Source organism: Apteryx mantelli, chromosome 14 (genome assembly GCF_036417845.1).
Source record: "Apteryx mantelli isolate bAptMan1 chromosome 14, bAptMan1.hap1, whole genome shotgun sequence".
Classification (NCBI taxonomy): domain Eukaryota; kingdom Metazoa; phylum Chordata; class Aves; order Apterygiformes; family Apterygidae; genus Apteryx; species Apteryx mantelli.
This window is the reverse complement of record NC_089991.1, coordinates 6,642,684-6,663,656: the sequence shown is the minus strand read 5'-3', so window position 1 is coordinate 6,663,656 and position 20,973 is coordinate 6,642,684. Positions and strand designations below refer to the sequence as shown.

The 20,973-nt window shown below is 40.7% G+C and overlaps 1 protein-coding gene across 3 annotated transcripts; it reads right to left on the bottom strand.

The window, feature by feature from the left end:
• Nucleotides 1-679: 679 nt before the first annotated feature.
• On the bottom strand, nucleotides 680-18,786 carry RUFY1 (RUN and FYVE domain containing 1). Of its 3 annotated transcripts, none has more exons than XM_013953490.2 (18): nucleotides 18,516-18,786; nucleotides 14,712-14,885; nucleotides 14,249-14,366; nucleotides 13,491-13,592; nucleotides 13,034-13,157; nucleotides 12,228-12,286; nucleotides 10,966-11,031; nucleotides 10,275-10,344; nucleotides 9,020-9,121; nucleotides 8,469-8,585; nucleotides 7,636-7,803; nucleotides 5,900-5,997; nucleotides 5,301-5,420; nucleotides 4,492-4,621; nucleotides 3,702-3,796; nucleotides 2,236-2,284; nucleotides 1,957-2,034; nucleotides 680-1,404 (listed from the first exon to the last, which is right to left on the bottom strand). In XM_013953490.2, exons 1-18 carry the CDS (start codon nucleotides 18,784-18,786, stop codon nucleotides 1,261-1,263), a joined length of 2,085 nt encoding a protein of 694 aa, XP_013808944.2. In that variant the 3' UTR covers nucleotides 680-1,260. The 3 variants fall into 3 exon arrangements, with proteins under 3 accessions (XP_013808944.2, XP_013808946.2, XP_013808945.2); XM_013953492.2 differs by having other exon boundaries at nucleotides 18,565-18,609; XM_013953491.2 differs by lacking the exon at nucleotides 9,020-9,121 and having other exon boundaries at nucleotides 18,516-18,594.
• Nucleotides 18,787-20,973: the final 2,187 nt, after the last annotated feature.

Below are 20,973 nucleotides of genomic sequence, written 5' to 3'. Positions count from 1 at the left end.
GAGTTTGCATCTACCTGAATGCTTTCCAGTCCTGCTTGCTGGAAGCTAGTGTTTTAGGGGAGAAAGTCGAGAGGCAAGTGCTGTGGAGAAGGAATCTCACCTATTATTTTAAGTGAAGTCTTTGAAAGAAATATTCCTTAAAAGCCTAAGCACCTGCTACCCTTGGCTAAAGTGCAGCACTTCAAGCAAAGTGGTGCTGTTCTTACCTTTTTCTTCCCAACCATGATCATTGGTGCTGGTGTTCCACTCACTGCACAAGCTGTGCAACAACTGACACTACCCCCACTTGGGGACTGGTTAGCAGTGCATGCAAAGTGTACTTTGAATTCTATTTCTTCAGCAGTAAGTGCATACTGCTTTTAGACTTTAGGTTCCAGGAAGCATCTTCCTTAGCAAAAGACCACAGAGAATAGAAGCTATAATATCAGTTACTCTTTAGTTAAAGCAGTTGCTTTATACTGCTTTTTCCCTTGAGAAGTACTGAAGCAGTTACTGCTGCAGAGCATTAGCTTTAGTTACAGTAGTCTTTCCCCAGGTGTTCAGTTAAGATGCCTTTTGACATCTATAACTTAAGTATTATAAAAGCTATGTATTTACCCTGCAGTGCAAAAACATTGCCTTTGAGGGTACATAACTAACTAACGGAGCTTTTAAAAATCAAAACAATGTTACTTTCAGGTTTCATGAAAGGCTTTATTGTGTAACTACCATATTGTGTTCAGGTACTTTCAGAACAAGTATAACTTCTTATTTTTGACTTAAGTATAGTGAAGGCACATTCATTGACACTCATCATAAAGCTTTTTCTGTAGACAATCCATAAATTGACATTTCTTCTCTTTACTTAGAGCAAATACAAAACTGTACACTAGCCCCTATAACAAGTGGGAACAGCTCAAGTGAAGTTACAGTAGAACCATGAAGTTAATGTGCAGAAAAAGTGACTTCTAGAGGGATCAAGTTAACAGAGAAGTGTAATGTACAAATTTTAGTACAAATAACTTCTGTATAAAATCAGAAAAGTGAGTTTGCATTTTATTTTCAAGTAGACCTTTAATGGAAACCAACACTTGATTAATTAATTATTCCAGTTAGAGAAACATTAACTTGCATAATTCATACAAGTTTTTACACTGACATTTCCTACAGTGGAAAATTTAAACACCAGTGTGCTGCACAGAAGGTGCCTGGAATTCAGAATTAAAAAAATAATGGCTACTTTTCCAATGTTAAAGTGGTTCTCCCGAGGTTACCAGAGCCTTAGGAGGAATTAGATGAACATCGCTGAAGTAGTAAAGTGTGGCAAGTATCACAAACACGGACAGGTTTAGGATACGATGGCAGTGCAAGTTCATTGCTGGAACAAGTGTTGCAGAAGATGTCACCACAGTTTCTGCAGTGATGCTACGAACAGAGAGTTAAAGTAAGCACAACTGCCTAGATTAAGCATGCCAAGAAGATTAAAACTTTATAGCGTCCACTGACATCACCCCCAATTCCTGATCAGGTCTGCCCTTTACTGCGTCGTTTTTGAGGCAGAGGGCTGAGCAGAGCAGCCAGGCGTCCCTTAGCTGTCACGAGCTGTTCAGCAGCCCAGGAGGCTCAGCCTGGCCCATGGGCTGAACAGGCTGGGCCTTGGGCTGGGCGAGCTGTTGTGCCAGTTAGTTAGCTGCTCTCTGGCACACCCTGCGCGTCACCGCACACAGGAAGCGCAGCCCTGGCTCCGGGTGCGGGGGCACGGAGCTGTCCCAGATCCCAGAGCAGCTACTGTGCAGCAACAAGACAGGGAATACTGAACTACTTCTCTACTTCATCATCGTGCCAACAAGATCCAGAATTGAAGCTGTCAATTTTCCCCACCAAGCTAAGAGTGCCATGAAAGGCAATTTTTGTTTTTGTTTTCTGTGAGGAAAGGAACAAGGTTAAAAAAAAGGAAAATCAGATGAACAACTCTACCTTCCTTCTTGAAATGGAGAATTCCTTTTCACATTGCTTGCAGTGTGTTGCTTCATCATCTTTCAGCCAGGTATGACCCTAGGAAATTGGAACAAAAATTCACCATATATATACAGGTTGTCAGAAAGTTTGGAGGGGATTTACCAACATTGGTGGTGTTTTTCAAGAGCCATCTTGTAAGTATAATAAAATGAATTAGGAGTTAAGAAATGCCTTTCCTTAAAAACCTTTAGATCTCATCCCACAGTTAAGTCACAATAACCATGAGATGTAGAGTACCTTTAGTGCTTTATTTACTTCTTTAATATCTTCCATCTTCAGCTTAGATCTGGGAAAAAAAAAGTTTTGTCATATATTAAAATGGAATTCATTTTTAATGGTTTTACAGAAAGCATATAATAAAGTTTAGCTGAGCTCAGGAGAACAGAAATAACATCCCCTCTGCCCCCAATACTCCGTATTTTCACAGAAGACAAATACACAAAGACTACAGGATACAACCTCCATATTGTATATACTTTGGGAGAAACATGAATTGCAATACTAGGTCAAATCAGAAGCCCCCATAATCCACTGTCCTCTCCTTGCCAGTATCTGTGAGTAGGTGCCTAGGGAGGAGCACAAAAACAGGGAGTACCGGGTGCTGCCCGCTCCCTCTCCCAGGCTGGGGTGTTTTGCAGCTTAGGGACCGGTGAGCCAGACACAAAGGCTGTGCGTTTAGCAGCCTTAGCGAGGGTCTCGTTTGTGAATCAGTCAGTCCTGTCTCTCTTTGAACCCACAAGCTCTCACATGAGCGTAAGCCCCACAGCATGGTGGCAGGTGCTAAGAACCAGCTCCACCAACTTGTTCTGCACCTGCCTTTTGCTACTATCTTATGTTGTAGCATCAGTCACACACTAGAGCACTGATCAGGGCTGAGGTGTTCACAAGTCTGCACAACTAATTTTATGACCTCTACCATATTCCCCCTGCAGTGTTGCCTCTCTTAGCCATTCTCAATTGTACTTCTGATTTTTGACACCTTTGAAAAGCTGTTCTTTTCCGAATCTTTTCCAGTTCAATATCTTTTTTGAGATTGGGTATCAGAACCGCATGCAGTATTAGAAACGCAGCCCCACATGGATTAAGAGAGGGGCATTCTGCTCTTCCCTTTACTCCCTAGGAACTAACATCCAAGTCACTCTGTGTTGCTGAACACTGGACTAATGTTTTCGTAGTGCTTTCTGTCATGCCCCCAAGACTTCACCGAGCGGCTCATATCTGAGCATCATTTCACGCACAGCAAGGATTATTCCCTCTGCAACACTTCAAGCTTATGTATGTTCAACTTCACCTGCCGTTGCACTGTCCAGTCACTGAGTCTAAACTCTCCAGTCAGCTCTGTGTTACTACCCGGAACCACTCAATATCACCAGCAAACTCTGTCACCTCGGTGTTCACCCTCTTTTCACACAATTTGGAAAACAGGTGACAGAAATGATGTGGAAAAAGCACAGAATTCCACTGTGAGAACTGGCTTTTTACTGTACTCCATTTTCTACCTTAGCCAGTTCACCCATTCAAGGATCTTCCCTTGCTTTCATCCCATGGCTGACTAGTTTCCTATGTATAACAGTAATTGCTTCGTAAAATTCTCACATTTACTGACTTTATAACTTAATGTGTTTTAAAATGTTTTGTACATTGGTTTGAAGACCAGTCCTCCAAGTCACGTCATGTTCAGGAGTTCAGTTTCTAGAACTTACTGGCTGAGATGAAGTCCCATCTCTTGAAGGGCTTGCTCCTGTTCCTCGCAGATTTTCTCTAACTGCTGCTTCTCATCTTGCAGTTTTCTCAGTTCCTATTAAAAACAAGCATAAAATCTCAAGGGTATCTTAAACATCCTTGAGCCTAGCCTGAATGCAGCAGTCCTATGCCTGCACATGTAAGCGTATAGACAGATATCGGTGTACAATTTGTGCCTTCAAAATTTAAACTGATAAATACACAGGAGCAGATTCTCTTTAGCTTAATAAGAATTCTCATGCTTTTTAAAAATCAAGTTAAATCAAGTTCTTTTCTATTCTGAAGGCTTGAAAATGTGTACTTATTATATACAGTTGAAAGACCTAATAGGTGCTATTATATACAGTTTAAAGACTTAACACAGTCACTGAAAGCTCTGAACTTGCCATTTACCCCCTGAGCAGGGGTATCTCAACACGGGACAGCTGATGAGCTTTTGGTCCCCAGCTGTCCCATCTCAGCTTCACACGCTGACTGACGAACGGCTCAGACACTCGTGCTGCTGAAGGGCAGGCAGCAACCTCACCAGCCACCTCTAGCTAAGCTGTGCTATTGTCCGAGACCTGCATTGCTCCAAGTTCCTTCTCTTTGCATTTTATGTGCGAGTTTATGTCACATCAGCCAGTTTTCTGAAACCATTCAGAGGAAGAGAATGGTACAGAAGAAATCACTCGGCTAAAGATGCAGGTATTGCAACGGTTCTAAGCTAGCTTTAATCCTGAACCGTGGGCTTGTTTGCACTGCACGTACCTTCTTCAGTCCTTCCATTTGTTGCAATTCTGTTTTAAGCAGTGTGGTAGTATCCTTCTCCTGATGTAGTTCTCTTTGCAAAGTTTGCCTCTGTTCTTTTTCAGATTTTAACTCTTTCTCCAGAGTAGAGCTGTTTAAAAATATGTGATTCTAAGAAACCATATAGCAGAAAAATATCCTATGGGACTATAAGGATAGCAGTGGTATAAGAAGGAACCTTGTCCAAAACGGGGCAAAAACTAGTGCAGTGCTCTGGGAAGGGAAGGAATAGGGATGTTACAACAGACATCAAAATTATATTAGTATTTTCAGGTCACAGCAAACAAGTGGCAATGCTGATGAAAGGTTTTTTTTTTTTTTTTTTTTTTAAATACATATTTGACTACGGGTGCTTAAACAGCTATGTTTAAACTGACACCATACCCTGAAGTCTGAACAGTGAAAGAAGCCTTTTCTATAGGTATTAGTCACTTATACACTCAGGCTAGAAGCATGACCGTATTTATCTCCTGATCTGGTAACAAAGCACTTGAAAAATCTGTTATTAGTCCAGAGCAACCAGATTTTTACTGGTACTCTGTGCTAGATTGGATGTTCTGGAAAAACATTTCAAAATCCTCGTGTTAGTGTTCATTTCACACATGCGCGCACACACTCTGCTTTCTTAGAACTTGCAAACTTCCATCAATACTTGCTGAACCTAATATGACTCAAATCTATCACTTTCTAGCCCTTAGCACAAAAGGGATACAAAACACTTGTTAAAGAAATGGCAGAAGGGAAGGAAAAAACCTGATCAGATGCAATACCATTTGCTATCCAGTTGGGACATCTGTTGCTGACAAGTGTCAAGCCTGCCAGCGAGTTCTTGCTTCATCTTGTTGCATCTTTCCTCTGCAGCCTGCCTGGCCTTTTCTGCATGCTGCAATCTACAACAAAATAAGGGACACGTACGTTTGTAGTCAATTCACACATTCCTTACATATACCCTGTAATTATTATTATTTTATTTTATTTTTATTTTCAGATCTACTGCACGGATCTTTATAGAATGCCAGAACTTAAAATACTAGTGGAAAAAAATCTGAGTTTTTCAAAGCAACTGTTTCTGCAAAAACCGTGAGTTATACCTATTCTTAAACCAAAGTCAACACATTTTAAAATAGTTTGCATATGGAAAGAGCTGTGGTTTTCAAACTGGTCAGTTATGTGTATGTGTGTCTGGGAAAAGAGAACAGACAAGTGCAAAGGGTGATAACAAGGAGAAAGGAAAAAGAACATGCATGCTGGCATACAAGGCCAAATGCCTATGAGAGACAGATCTTTCACACAGGTATACTGAGAATTGGAAGGTCGTTCTATAAAGACTGGAACCTTTCTACTAACATTTTGAGCTTGTAATTATTACCTCTCTTCCATCTGTTTCATAGCAGACATCATCTCATTTGTTTTTCCTTCGAAGGATGATATTGCTTCCTTTTTCTGTTGTAATGAACACTCTGCATTCTGTAGGAATAAAGTGAACAGATATTTCCTGCAACACATTTTAGTTTTCAAAAGCACCAAGTGTTAGTGCTTAAAGAATGTCTGTCACTACATATAAAAAAAGTGTTTTAGCTTGTTACGGACTGTGCCTGGGTTTAACCAGAACATACAAACAGAACGCCAATAACCACAGATGGGCCAGAACAGACACTCCTCAACTCACTTTGTTAGAGCTCAGAAAAACTTAACCGTAGTAAGTTTTGACCTAAGAGAGCAACTACAAGCCAAAACTTTTTTTTTTTTTTTTCAGAAAGGAGTTTGAGGAAGGAAATTGTCAGATCACACAAGCAGGATAAGTAGATCAATTATGTTACTATTACAATCTGACTGTAACAACTGCCCTTTAAGGTACTTGATAGTGATACTACTGTATGGAACCAGGAAGCCAAAGAGCAGCTTCCGCATCAAGAAAATACTGCTATTCAGTGCAAAGGCACACACCGTCACGCTCGGGTTTCACTGGCCATTGCTTTGTAAGTTTGTGTGCATCTGCGTAGGAAGAAGAGGCCAGGACAAGCCTGAACAAGCACTAGGAAACAGGCCAGAAAATTCAAGAGAAATCCCCTAGGCATGGGGTTTCTGGCTCCAGAGGGGGAAAAAAAGTCTAGGTAAACTTCTGCTTCATTAACAGAGACAAGCTCTGTATATTCTGTGCAAATAATACCGCTCCATCGTTTCCTTGTAGAAATGCCTACAAGCATGTTTTCTTGTCCAGTCGAGTTTCATGAAATCCCCAAACAGCAGCAGCAAAAAAACGCAGAAGCAACCCCAAAGCCCTACAGTGTAGATGACCCAAAGGCCAGGGAGCAGAAATCTAAGAACTGCCAAAGTAAGGAAGAGACTGAGGAGGAGGAAGGGACACAGGCCCAGCAAGCAAAATGTTTTCCATCTTACTTCTCTAACATCTCACATCCAGAAAGTTGGGTCTTATGCTAAAGGAGGGTATCACAGCACACCTAAACCAATCCAACAGCTTTGCAGTAGCTCCAGGGGCACCCTGATCCCAGACCTCCCCCTCCCCAAATCTGATGTTTCCTTCCTACTGGCTATAGCACTTATCTCACCCTTTGGTGCAGCCTACAGAAGGTAGATGAGAACCATAACTATTAGTTTTCTATTGATTTAGAGAGGGCTGTTGTTGGTTTCTACCATAAAGAGTGTTAAAGCCGGTGCAGGTGAGAAGCAGGACAACACAGATGGGAAGAAGCAACACGGTTCCTGGCTGCAGTAGGTAACTACATCATTTGTTAAAAGACTAATCATTCAGTGGCTAGAATAAGGGACCCCTGAAACCACCTTCTCCCCTGTGGGAGCTCTCCATTTGTCTCTGAGAAGTTGTTGGATGATCCTATGACATACCACGCAGCATATTCAAGGAGACTTACTTTCTGTCCAAACACACCCAGTTTCACATCACCAATGAAGCATGATATGAGAAGTTAAGCAATTCCTTCTACAATTTTAAAACAGAAATTCCTAACAAAATTGATGTATAAGTATTACTTCAGAGGTATATATGTGTACATGCTCCCTTGTGCATGACTAACAGGTGAAGAACACCACTAGAGATGCTCTTTCTGTTCATCATTATGTACATACCTGAGATTTGTGGAACATCTGCAAGTTAATAGCTTTCACCTCTTCTAACTGTTGGCGAAGTGCAACCAAGGTGTCTTGTTTCTCATGAGTATCTTTTTCCAGAAGTTTCATGGCAATTTCCATTTCTGTTTTCATTCCAATCTGTAACTCCAACTCTTTCTCTAGTTCCTTACAAAGAGATTTCCTAGTTACTGCTATATAGTCATGCATCAGGGATAAGTGTTTCCAGAACCCATAAAACCCTACATAGGAACTACATATTACTCTCTAATACTGAACTGTGATTTTTACAGAGAAGATACCATGGCAAGTTGGTAAGAACAAAATACTATCTGAGACTATTTCAGGTCTCTACATCATACCAGGTGATCTGCCCCCTTGCTCTGGAGCGCGGAGTTCAGTGGGCAACTTAGCTGCCTTTCAAATGAAGCACTTGTGGCAGATGGAGACCGGCAGGTTTAGAGCCATGGGCTTCAGCAAGCCTTGGCAGCCTCTTCACCAGTCACTTAGCAGCAAAGTTCACCATGGAAGTGACTGTTAAGCATATACCATATTTTCCTCCATAAAGGCAGATACCTTTCTTTGTGCTCTTACCTTAGTCTCTAAGAGTCTACCAGCATTATTACAGCATACAGTGGAAGATCTTTTATTTTCAGCTTTCCAAAAAACACAGCTTTCCAGTTCTTTACAGACACTGCAAGTGATCTATGTTCGACATCTTGCTTGCAAATCCATTACGAATTCAGGATAGTTGCAAAAAGTTTGTAACACTACATTAAAGTAGACAAAAATCTGAGTCTTTCATTTCACTTTCTATAGTTAAGTTTCCTCACCAGCCTGATTCTTCTCTCTTCTTTCAACTGCTTCCAGACATCACTGTACATTTCATCCAGACCCTGGCGTGACTGCTTATAGGTATCCAATTCTACCTTTGTGTCTTCTTTTGTAACCTAGAAGAAACATTAGCAAAAAAGCTATGTAGGACGACAAAATTACATATTTAAAGTATGCCTCAAATTCCTCTGCGGAATACAGTATTTCCATGTGCTATTTCAAACAAAATCCTATTATTTTTACAATTAATAAGCTGGCAAACATTAAGAAGCAGAAATTTCAAAGAATAGATTAAAAATAAAAAGAAACCGTTATAATACTTTAAGCCCCTCTCCATTCTGCAATTACATGTTTAAGTCTGTAGTAGAGAATAGTGAAACCTAATGTCTGCACATATTATGCACTTATAAGCAGTGATCAACAGTAGCATGCAGTATGACCGAATGTTTAGCATTCAAATTCAAAGTGGCTGCAAGAGTACTGAACTACAGTTGAACAAAACCAAGGGCTTATTTTTCGAATTCCGATGATCTTTAAATAGGTGTCCTACCTCTACGCTTTTTTCGCTCCTTTCACGAATTAATTCATTTTGTTGTTTTAACTGCTGCTGCTCTTCCTGAAGCGATCCAATTCGGTCAGTTGCTGCTGCGAGCTGTTTACAAAGGGACCGTATCAATATTTAATCACTATACAAGCATGTAACATCTGCAAGAGCTCTAAAGTTCGTAGCTCAGCTTGTGTAGCAGATGCACTACTCACTTCTCTCCCTGGCTCTTTCATTCTCCCCAGAACCCGTTTCCTTTGCAATCATACTCGCTCTACAGCCGAACTTTGTAAGCCCACCAGTATTTGCTCACTTGACCTCTGCTTCATGCCCTCATCAGTTATTCTGAATATTTGCTGTATAAAGAAATGCATCCTAGTGCAAAACAGTATCATGCACAGCTGCTAGAGAAGCTAAGTTAATTTGTGCCATTCTTGGCAAATATTCATTTATTGGTCAGGTAGCTCACTGGATTACCACATTAACCTCTTTCTTTGTATATGAGTTAAGGCCTCTGTTCAACCCTTAAATGAAGGGTATTTATCATTCAAGTCCTAGGACAGTCCTCAGGCCCAAATCCAAATGTTTGTGCTGTTCATTCAGGAATGAACTAGCAGGCATGGGGCAAATCAGGGCTAACGTCTACTGATGAAGCCTTAAGGCATTTTAATGGGAAGATACCCCAAAAGGATTGGAAATTGGACTATACAGATATACACTGAACTTCTAAAGGAAAGGAGGCAAAAAAAACCCCCAAAAAACCCCAAACCAAACCCAAACCCTTGTCATGTGTGCTGCAGAGTTATATTTCAGTTCTCAGCTAGGAAAGAGTTCCAAACTGTAGTGCAATTCTTTATTTCTCTTTTTCTTTCTTCTATTCTAGTTGACATTAAAAATGCAAACAAAAGTGTGTGCACAGCAGGAAGAAGGAGGAATCATGTTCATTAGTAATACAATTAGTTTTAGCTGGAGACACCATTGCACCACTGCAAGAAGAAAAACTTAATTAAGGAAACCCTGCCTAACAAATAAGTGCCCCAAAGCATTTTAATTACTAACATAATACAGAAGCTTTCTGCAGAGCTTGCCAAGTGTGCCAACTCATGCCAGTCTTATCAATCCCCCATACTTCATAAGCACCAACTCAAACATTCCAGGTCTAAGGTAAACTCTTAGGGAGTTTTGCCACCGATAGCAATGAGCTAAGAAGGGAATATAGGAAGGTTTACAAAAAGAAATATTTAACAGACTAGACACAAACCTCTTCCTGGAGTTTTGAATTGGTCTTTTCTAAACAGTCTATTTTGTTCTGAAGATCTGCAACCGTGCAACTGCAACAAGAAAAAAAAATGTAAAAAAAAAATATAAGAAATGTTAACATTCAGCATTTATTCCCACCCCCAGTTTTTGTTACCATCTTGTATTTGTTGACAATGAAATACTTTGGTGAGCTGGGAAAAACCTAGAGGAAGGCCAGTTATGACAGGACATACAACTGGGTGCCAAGTATAGACACATGTATTAGTTTGTGGCCCTGCTCTAGCTTAGCTTTTGCAGTCTAACACCTCTCTGATGTTCAAGAGGATAAGGGAAGTTGTTCCTTCCACTGAGCAACCCATGAGAAAAGAGCACAGAGTCCTCATCTGAAAAACAAACTTTCAGATGCACTTGTAAGAATTTTCTCTTTAAAAAGTATCTTCAAAATCATCTGTTAATCATAAATAAGTCTCAGAAAAAAACCCAACTATTATTAAAAGACTATTTTTCTGCATTGCATTCTGCATCAGAAGAGCAAGATTAAAAAGTGAAACTAAGATTTTTGGCAAAGAATCAGAAAAGGCATTTCAAAGTCAGACAAAAATCTACAAGATTGACAACGGAGATGTTTAAAGCCATACTAGAAAAGCTAAACAGAACAAGTGTTTGTACATCAGAACAGACAAAAATCTCACCTTAGATGTCGGTTAAGTTCTTCTACATAATGCTTCTGGTCAAGCACAGCAGTAATCCCTCCATCCCTAGTTGTAAAAAATGAGAACTGATTTATTGAGAAGAAACTTCTCTTCACTCTAAAGAGTTAGTTTGTACTAGGGTTTTCAATAAAGACTTGCAAACATATCCGAGTTGGAACTTCCCCCCCCCCCCCTTATAAAAATACTTGTGCGTGAACTAGGCTAGAAGCAGTAAGAAGATAAGATATTTTTTAGTCTGAAGATCTGGAAGTTACTGGGATACCATTAAGATTTTAGAGGTGAAAGGATAGATTTACAGAGCAGCAAACATTAGAAAACTGTATTACATGTCCCCTGTAACAGACTTCATTTAATCTTACATGCTAAGCTTGGAAAAAATGTATTTCCTAAGGTTGGGGAGGGGAAAGGAAGAGTATCTGGATGTTCTATAAAGTAATTACTTTTCCACTCTTTCATAATATTTTTTTAAAACTATACTGAAGTTGACTGTAGGTGAAACAATGAAGAGAACTGGAATATGCTTTTAATTTAAGAAAGTGAAACTAATTAAGCACTTATTTGTACAACATGAAGTGATAGCAGCTTTCAAGACACATTATTGATCTGAAAGTCAGTCTTTCAGAAGGAAAGGGCTAAAAGCGGTTGCAGGTACTACTGATCTCATGCCATACCCCCTGTATAGTACATGTCACTCCTCATACTTTGCATTGCTGTATCTCCTCAGCTGCTAAACAGGAAAGTGCTCTGAAGTGCAGGAGGTAAACAAACTATGAAGCCCTCTCTCTCCACAAGTCTTCTAGATACAGTGATACTACCAGTTACAGTCTACGCTTCACTGAACACTTCAGTAAAAAGCAGACTGTTTTTTCCTTAACTAACCTCTCCCACAAAGACAGCTACTTAATCAAGAGCATTTCTGAAACAACTCAAGGCAGTGTTTTAGCAGGTGGCCTGGCAGATCATATTGCCTACAAACAAACAAAAATGCTACCTGAAACTTCCAATGCTCTTAATTTGGTCCCAGCTTGGGACACAACAGACTCTCCACACTGTATTGTCGTTAAAATTGCCATAGTTCAACCTTTGAAAGCTAGTACTTTTGTTTAGCTAACAAATCCACTTAGGATTCTCTTTTTTGGATAATTAAAAGAACTGGAGACATCTGTAGCCCTGACTGTCTGAAAGCATTTGCTCTTTAAAAAAACCTTAATAATTATGAATCAGTAATTCACCATACATACTGTTTGCCATCACTGTCCTGGGTTTCCTTAAGGTACAAGGAAAAATCAATCACTCCAACCTGAAAAATAAATTTAAGACATTAATATATCTTCACAGTGAAATTCTGAATAGCAGTATGCATTGCTTTACATTTTTACCTTTTTCCAAACAAAGTTTAAGTTTAGAAAGGCAGATAACACCTATCTTCTTCCCAACTGAAGTTAGCTTGTAAAAGAGCTGCTGTTTGTCGTAAAAGCATCAAAATGAAGACCAAATTTAGTGTGCTCAGCTTCCTAGCAGTTACTAATTTTAACAGTGATTCCATGAGTTGCTACTAAAAGACAGATACTAATGTCATGTTTCCCACACTGAATTTAAAAAAAAAAAAGTACATGCTCCTATATGGGACACATAACATCAAATTAAACATAGAAACTACATTTGCTTGAACCACAAATACCCCAAAACATTCATTATGCTCCTGGGCTGTTTATTAAAGCAGCAGATGCCTGTGACATCACCAAAAAAACACCTAAAACAGACCCCCTCCCACAACCCTCAAAACAAAAGTCCCTAAAAACTCGGAAAATCCAAAGCTTAAACTGGCAGGCTAATCTTGAAAATATCTCTCTTGTAATTAGATTAGTTCATTTTTGATTTCTCATAGGGCATTCAAATGCCTGTTTATGAAAACACAGACAAAGCTAACCCAAGTTGTGTACGAGATCTAAGAACGCAGGAACCATTTCATTAAAGTATTTACGGATGCACTTAATTGTTATTGAAATCTTTTAATGGCTGATCTTATTTAGATTCTACTCTTCACCTGGGAATCCAAGTCTTCTCCTTTCAAGCAAAGGTTTGCATCAATAACATTCAGTCCAACCAGCAGACCCACAATGACCGCTCCTTCCTCTTCCATCATCAGTGCATCAGATTCATAAAATTCACTGGAGGAAACATTATAAGGCATCACTGCACATCATAACAATTATAATGGCACTTCCATCACTGAAGTCACATAAATGGCAATGTAGCCCTTATATAGCTCTAACATATAGGTTGATCAGTCCCTCCTCACCAGTTTATTGCATAAGACACAAAATGCAAAGCTCGTACAGAAAAGCGTTCTACTTGTTCATCTGTAGATTCACTGCAAAAACAATGAACAACTTGCTCCTCTGCAGGTTGCACGAAAAAGCTTAAACTAGTCAATTAAAGACCTCTTACTATAGCAACGCAAGGATTCAGTGAATACAACCTACATGCATCTGTTCTGTTACCTTAATAGATGCTTATTGTCCAAGAGCACTTTGAGATAATCTGCCAGTTTCTTTTGCATGAGTGCAAGATAAAGCCAAGCCCTTCCTCTTCCTACAGCAGTCCTAAAAGGAAAAGTTGCAAGTTTTGGTAAAACTAAAATGTTTTAATTTTAATAAGAAGATTCATGCAATTCAAAATTCTCCCTTTAGGAAGAGAGAGGAAGATAGATATTTATTGAAACACAAAATCCCAAGGGAAGTGAAGTGTCGTCTCCAGAACACAGAACCATTCAAGTACATCCCATTGCTTCACTGAAGGGAAAATATCTTGTAAAAACTTTCTCGATTGGAAAGGTAAACAATACTTTGATTCACTCATAACCCAACTACTGATGCAGTCTGCTAGCGTGAGAATCTAGGAGCGATACTAGTCTCTTTTCATCATCCTGAATTACCCAAAATAAATACCACATGCACACACAAAGTTAAGCAAAGCCATACAAGTGATGGAAAGAAAAGGAAATAAAATATCTGTGAAGACTCAACAGCAAGCTTGTAGAAGTTTTCAAACGCTATTTTTAATCTGACAGTGTTGTTGAATTAGAAGAGCAGAATACCTTAAGATGCCCTCTTTACCTCTCAGAAAAGCCAATGCCTCCAGCGTACACGATCTTTCCCTTTGAGAACAAGATCTCAATAAGGCAAGGCGAGAGAGTATAGGAAGCATTCTTTTTCCCAGAGGAATAAGTGAATTGCATCATCCCCAATAATCAACTTACTTCAGCTCTGGCAGATTTTTAACACTAGTTGCTATATCTGATGCTTCAGGACAAAGTTTCTCCACTAGCTCCAAAGGGCCGAAAAATGATTTGTTCTGTCCAATAAAAGTCTTCTTCACTAAAGAGAGTATACAGAGAAGTTTGTGAGGAAAAGTGACAGGCTTCTGCCTCCAACTCCAGAGTCACAAATTTTAGTCTATGTTTTACTTCATCTTACCACCTCCTCCTATGGAAATGGGACATTAAAAAAACCCTTGACCCTTTAGGCAACGGTCAATACGGGGCATATTAGAAGGTAAGCCCGTAGGTATATGGGGAACACCGACAAACATAATTGCATATAGTGTATGCAATTAATATTAATTTCATATTGAAGTCCGACTGAACAGGCAGCGAGGCACAACCCAGCCGCATTTATCCGCTGCCCCTGGCGACATCGGGGCGGCAGGACGCGGGCGCTCACCTTTCAGCCCGTGCTTGAGGCAGTGCTCCAGCACCACGAAGAACTGTTGCAGGGGAGGGAAGTCCGAGTCCAGGGTCCGGCCCAGGCTCAGGGCCGACTGGATCAGGGTTTTGATACTGAGCTTCATCATGTTCATGAGGTTTGCGCGTTCCTCCATCGTGTGGCAGCGGACAGCTGGGCAGGGGGGCACGGGCGGGAAAAGAAGCGAAAAAAAGAAAGAAAAAGGGGTTGTTAGAAACGCAGGCTCCGCTTTCCTGGCTGTCACAGCAGCGGTGCGAGCGGTGCCGCCGGCTCGGCCTCCATCTTGCCGAGGGAACGGCCTGAGGAGCGCGGGGTGCGAGACAAGGCCGCGGTGACCCCCCCTCTCCCCCCCAGCGACGGTCTCCGTGAGGAGCTCGCGGGGTAGCACCAGGCCCCGGGCAGCGGCGGGGGCTCCTGCCCTCGCGGAGCCGCAGCCGGCGGCGGAGAGCGGCCCGGTGCCGGTGCCGGTGCGGTGAGGGGGGGGGGCGGCCCGGGCCCGCGGCCCTTCCCCGCGGGGGCGCTGCGGGCTGCGGCCCGGCTCCCCCAGCGCCCCGCGTTGCCACAGCAACGGCGCCCCCGGAACTCTCGCGAGACCCAGCGTGCCCGGGACGAGCCGCGCGCGGCGGCAGGCGCCATTTTAGAAAGGGTTTCCCCTGCGCGCAGCTGCCCGAGCCGCGGGGAGCGGGCGCCAGTCGTTATTCCTGCCCCTTCCCCGGCTCTCCAGGCAGGTACTGCGGCTCCCCCCACGCCTTCCCGAAAGGCTGCGAGGCAGCTGCAGCTATATAGGACGGGGGGGGGGGGAGGATGAGGAGTGCACCCCAAACGCCCGCAGCCCAGAGAGGCCTCAGCCTGCTCGGCCAGCCGCGCCGTCCCCGCTTTTCTCAGCGCCAATCCCCGCCTCGGAGGGGGCACGCTGCTCCCCTTCCCCTAACGGGACAGGGCAGCGCTCCTCCTGCTAAGCTAGAGAAGGGGCGAGACAGAAGCAGGCTGCCAGCTACTGCTTATCCTCAGCCAAGGCAGGTTCTGGCAGATGCTGCCAACCGCAGACCCAAGGCTAAGTAAATGATCTTTTGAGCCAACGATGTTGCATTAGGAGAATCCTGCTCTCACCTGCGGATCAAACATGGTAATGCTCCCTGCAGAAATAGCAGTCACAGAAGACCAAGTTTAACAGGTAGAGCCCCTGCATCAGTCACATGCAAGATTGCTAATGCTATTCCTAACAGCATGCAAAAGTCTTTGGGTACTAATTTTCATTATTACCTTCCTTATCGTGCACAGTGTTAGTTCAGTGTTTAGTGGAAGAGCCAAAACAGTCTTTCTAATCCAAATCCAAAAGAAGCACACAAAGTCTTGTCTTCTCAGTAGGCTGTTTCTAACATATCACTATCTACAGTCAGCGTAGTGGATGTCTCAGAACTGCTTATAATGTCTGAGATGAGACTGAAAATTAGAAGGGTTATAATATTTTGAAAATTTGATGTCAGCATTGCCAGGCTACATGTTAGGAACAGAAAAAAAGCTGGCTATAGAAATAGAAAGTCGGTGGCCTTCCTTAAGTTTTGGGATGCTTCAGTAGCAACTCATCAAGTTATTTTGATGGTTTCCTGAATTTGGATTTTTAGTTGTCAGGAATGTTTTGCTTGTAAGCCTTGCTCAAGAGATGTATATTGTATTAGCCACAAGTCTTTAAGCTAATTTTGTGAATGAAAATTTATTTATGAACACAAATTTAAATGTAAACTATGTCATCATAAGTGTTTGTACTAAGTTTAAATAATCACCTGAACTAATTTTTAAACTGTTGCAAGTTTAGACAGTCAAGTACATCTTTTGTACAAGTTGGTACACACAAAATAGTCAGGTATTAGAGCAGCATGGATTACCAAAGCCAGGCCTGGAATATTAGGAATTGAGTTACTTAAGTGCAAAAGATCACAGACATGATCATACAGTCTCTTACCTCATCCAATTCAACAGATTTGTTTTAACATCATTTTGAAGCCCTGTGCCTTGTTTACTGCACACTATTCAGCAGGCCTTGAAGTAAGAAAACAACTGAAGCATGAAGAAAACTTGACAGTTTTCCATCACTAGGTCTTTAAAACTGCAAGTCTTTCTTGATTTGTATTTAGATTGGTAGCTCCCCACCTTTCCAGCCAGGCAGGAGAGTTTCTTCAGTGGCAGACACTAGTTTTAAGGTGTGCCTTTCCTTTTCTGTCTGTCCAACTTAGTTACTTTAAAAGTGATCAACAGATCTGAAGTAGCAGATAGAGGCTATAAAATCTCTGGAAGAGATGGCAACAAGGAACAAGTTGCTAGCACTCCACAGGTCCTCTTGCAGGCCTCAGAACCAGGTTATTTATTAAAAATACCTCCTTTAAATCAAATTTACTGTGCTTAGTCAAGGGTAATGGTGAAATCATTTACACAGGAGGGCAGAATAGGTCATCAACAGTGCCTGTTCACTTTTTTTTTTTTTAAATCTAAGTTATAAGCAGATTTTTCTCATGGAATTTTCTATAAACTTATCAACATATTATCCAAATACTTTGAACAATCTGGTGAGGTGGTATTGTATTTCCTTATTTTACAGATAGGAAGCTGAAAGATTATGGCAAAAGTCCCATCAAGTCTGGGAGCTCTATTTCAGGCAGAATGTCTTAACCCCCCCCCCAACCACCCCCCCCCCCCCAAATGCTGTATGTTCTGTTGTACTACGTATGTTCATAGCAGCAATCCCAATGCACTGAAGACACTGGGATATTCTGCCCTTCCTCAGGTTAGATTCCAGGTTCTCAAGCTGGGCATCCAGAAAACAAATCTGTGAAGTTTGGTTTGAGACTGTTTAATAGATGCAGGGAAATCTAAATTCTGTCCTGGAAAACTAGATTATTATTTTAAACTCTCCTGACTATGCAAAAATCAAGGAATATTCACACACACACAAATCCCCCAAACAACCGCCCCCCCCACCAAACCCCAACAGTAGCTTATTTCCCCATATAGCCACAATTCATCCCCAGAGAACTCCAGCTTGAGTACTAAATATCATTAAAAACAAGAAGGTCAGAACCAAAATAGAGCTCCACTGGTCCAAAAACACTTAGCACTAGCCTGGGAGCCTGGAGGACAAGACTAGTGTCACCAGTTACTATACATTTGAATGGTTTTGTTTCCAGTGTCTGAGTATCACTCAGATGGTAGCAAATGATTCAGTTTGCACAAGGATCCAACTAAAGCCCTTTTAATTCTGCTGTAAGAGACTAGTTTCATAAATCCATATGGATTGTTACATCCATAAATATGGATGTTTAATAAAGCAAGCTATAATTAACTGAGGAGGCATTTTTAGCATAGTAAAAAGAGTAATTATAACAAATCTATTTCTTAGTCTACTTTCTGTCATGAAAATCATATAAGTATAGCTCCTTCTCTGAGCCACCTAGGAAGGATAAGAAATGAGCCACATCACCTACTAGTGCAGTCAGGTGCTGCTGAGGTGAGCTAAGGGAGAAGGGAAAAGTAATCAAAAGCCTTATGTACAGAAAATAAAGTCAACTTTTCCAAATATATTAAGAGTTTAGGATTTTTCTAGTTATATTTCGTTAAGTTCTACATCTCTTGTTTGCATAATTTTGCTTATATTAAATAGTGAAGCAGATTTTAAAAAATAAATTCAGAGTAATAATAATGCATCACTGACACTGATAAACGCCACTTATGGGAGCTAACTTATTTGTGCACCATAAAAGCAAGTTTACTAAATAAGCATAACCATACTTGTTTTTGCTGTGTTGTCATTGCTGACTGGTTTGGATATGAATCCTACCAAAGATGCAGACTTCAGAGCGTTGCCATAGCTCAGCGCTAAGTTTTCCGAGGCTTTCTTAGCCAGCGACAAGATAGGAGCAGACCATCTTGCTTCTTCCGCAGTTTTCTCTTTTCCCTCGTTTTTCAACTCGGTTGCGTTAGGAATCAGGTTTTTGTCAATAATTTCAAAGTCTTCTTTCTGATCCGCGGCAGATGGGCTGCAACTCTCCCCTTCAGCCATCTTTAAAGTGTCATATGACACTAGTCATGAGCAATCGAGTTGGCAGGGCCTCCACCCTACCCTGCCTCTAACTGCAGCTTGGAAGCCAGGTACATAAGAGCAAGCCGAACAATTTTAAACTGTTGCATGCACAAGCAAGCCTGTAAGACAAGCCTTCCCAGAACTGTGAGCAGTTTGCCTCATGTTCGAAGTTAAAGACTAGGGGAAGGGAGGCGTGAAAGGAAGCGTAAGGGTTTACTTTTTAAACAAAGTTATGGAAGTAACAAAAATGCACCCTAGAGTTATTTATTGCATACCATGTTCCTAAACATTATTTTCAATTAGAATCTTTGTAGTATCCTTTGAAATCCCAAGTTTTTACATTTTTTATGACAACTTAAAGAGATCCATATTACTCTGTCTATAATTCAAGCCATCCTAACTTGATTAAAATGGTGGATAGATATGACAGGTGGATAGATATGACAGTAGTGAAAAGTGCTCGCTAACATCATTGACATTACAAAATAGTTGTAGTCAGTAAGGCTGCTTCATTAGTGTAGCTTGGCTTCATTTGGTAGAAGAGATTTGTCATGAAGGGGAACTGAACTGATGCTAGTGGAAAGTCTGATCTTACTAGGTGTCTCAAATATCAATGTAACTTGCAGAGGCGTGGTTTAACATCCATTTGCTCCATCCAGAAACTGTATATACACAAGATATGTTATTCATTTAGTCAGGAGTTAGTAAATGTTGCATATTAGTTCTTCTTGCTGCACGGAGGAAGGTGCTTTTCCTGTTGGTTTTTTTTTTTTGATAAGAAATAACCAGATTGAGAAGAGGGGAAGGAACAGCAGAGTTGGAGATCAGTTTTAGTAGTCTTGCAGCAAAGGAAATCTTCAGGTCTGTGTCTTATTTGTTCTCCCACTATAAACTATTTTAAGATTTATTCTGTCTTCTAGGCTTATTGGACCCTGAAAATTTAACAGCTTATGTTCCACAAAACACAGGGAAACTTTCATATTTTTGTTGAGAAATCAGATCAGCAGCCTCTTATTCACCCATGATTTATTTAAGATAAATACAGGCTTTTAGCTACTCTTGCTAAAGGGAACAGAAGTAAGTTTTACTCCATCTTGTGGTCTAAAGCAGTATTTGACAGTGTGTTTATAAGGAAGTAATATCTATAGCTTTACAGGATCTTATATTGTATTTGACTATATTAATATACCTCTATTTGACTTGAGTAAGACTTCACCTTGACTTTCTGCCTTTTACAATCCACCCAATATAGAATCAGGACAATATTAGCTAGAGAAGCAAAGCAGACTTCTAGGCTTTGAAATAACTTTTCTTTTTCAATAAAGCTCAGGAACAAGACATGAAAATTTTGTGACTGTGAAAACAAGAACAAAACAAGACTCCTGCTTATCTCTTGTTATATTGCTCCCATAAAGTCATGATTCATCAGACCGCCCAGTTTAACATTACAATTAGATACATGGTAAAAGTATTAAGTGAAACTAGGACATAATCTCTTGATCATCTTTCTGTGTGTTATTATAAAAGAAACATTTTAATGTACATAGTAAAGGAACATTTGGTCATTTTATTTTGGTGCCTGTTTGAGATCAAATAGCAAGTTTTATACTATATCTAAGAAACTGGTAGCATTTTTTTGCTACACAGTCATATGATTTATGACTATTTATGACTATTTGGTCAAAATGACTTTAATTTCAGGAAGTCAGCCACTGACAGCATTAAATGCCCTCTTTCCTCCTCCTTTGCATTTTAAAGCAAACAAGAAGTCTTGTAATATTGTAACTGACCTCTATGTCAGTGAGTTTTTTTGTTTACAAAGTGTAATGGTTTCCCACAGAGTCCTTTAAGTCAGCCATAGAGGATGTAGTTTATATAGGATACAGCTTTACGTGATTTTTTTTTTTTTTTTAAAGATTATTACTTCAGTTTCGATTCACATATTTGACAAGGAGGGGAACTACACATGAACAACACTATTCACTTTTAGCTCTGAAAGTGGGCACGTTTTTAGTTCTGTCTTCTGCAGACACTGATACTTCATTGCTGTAGTCTCTTCGTTACAGACCACTAGTCCAGTTGTTGTCATTCACGTAAAGATGAACAAAGTTTTCTTTTGAAAGCCCGTTACGTGGCTTGTCTAGAAGGTCTGCAGAAGCACGTAAA

Excerpts from the sequence above, each read along its gene's own strand:
- RUFY1 (XM_013953490.2), bottom strand. The coding sequence starts at position 18,786 with ATGGCTGAAGGGGAGAGTTGCAGCCCATCTGCCGCGGATCAGAAAGAA. Across the intron at positions 14,367-14,711 it reads CCTCAAGCACGGGCTGAAAG|TGAAGAAGACTTTTATTGGA; the intron begins GTGAGCGCCCGC and ends TACTCTCTTTAG. Across the intron at positions 2,035-2,235 it reads AAGTAAATAAAGCACTAAAG|GGTCATACCTGGCTGAAAGA; the intron begins GTACTCTACATC and ends CCAATTTCCTAG.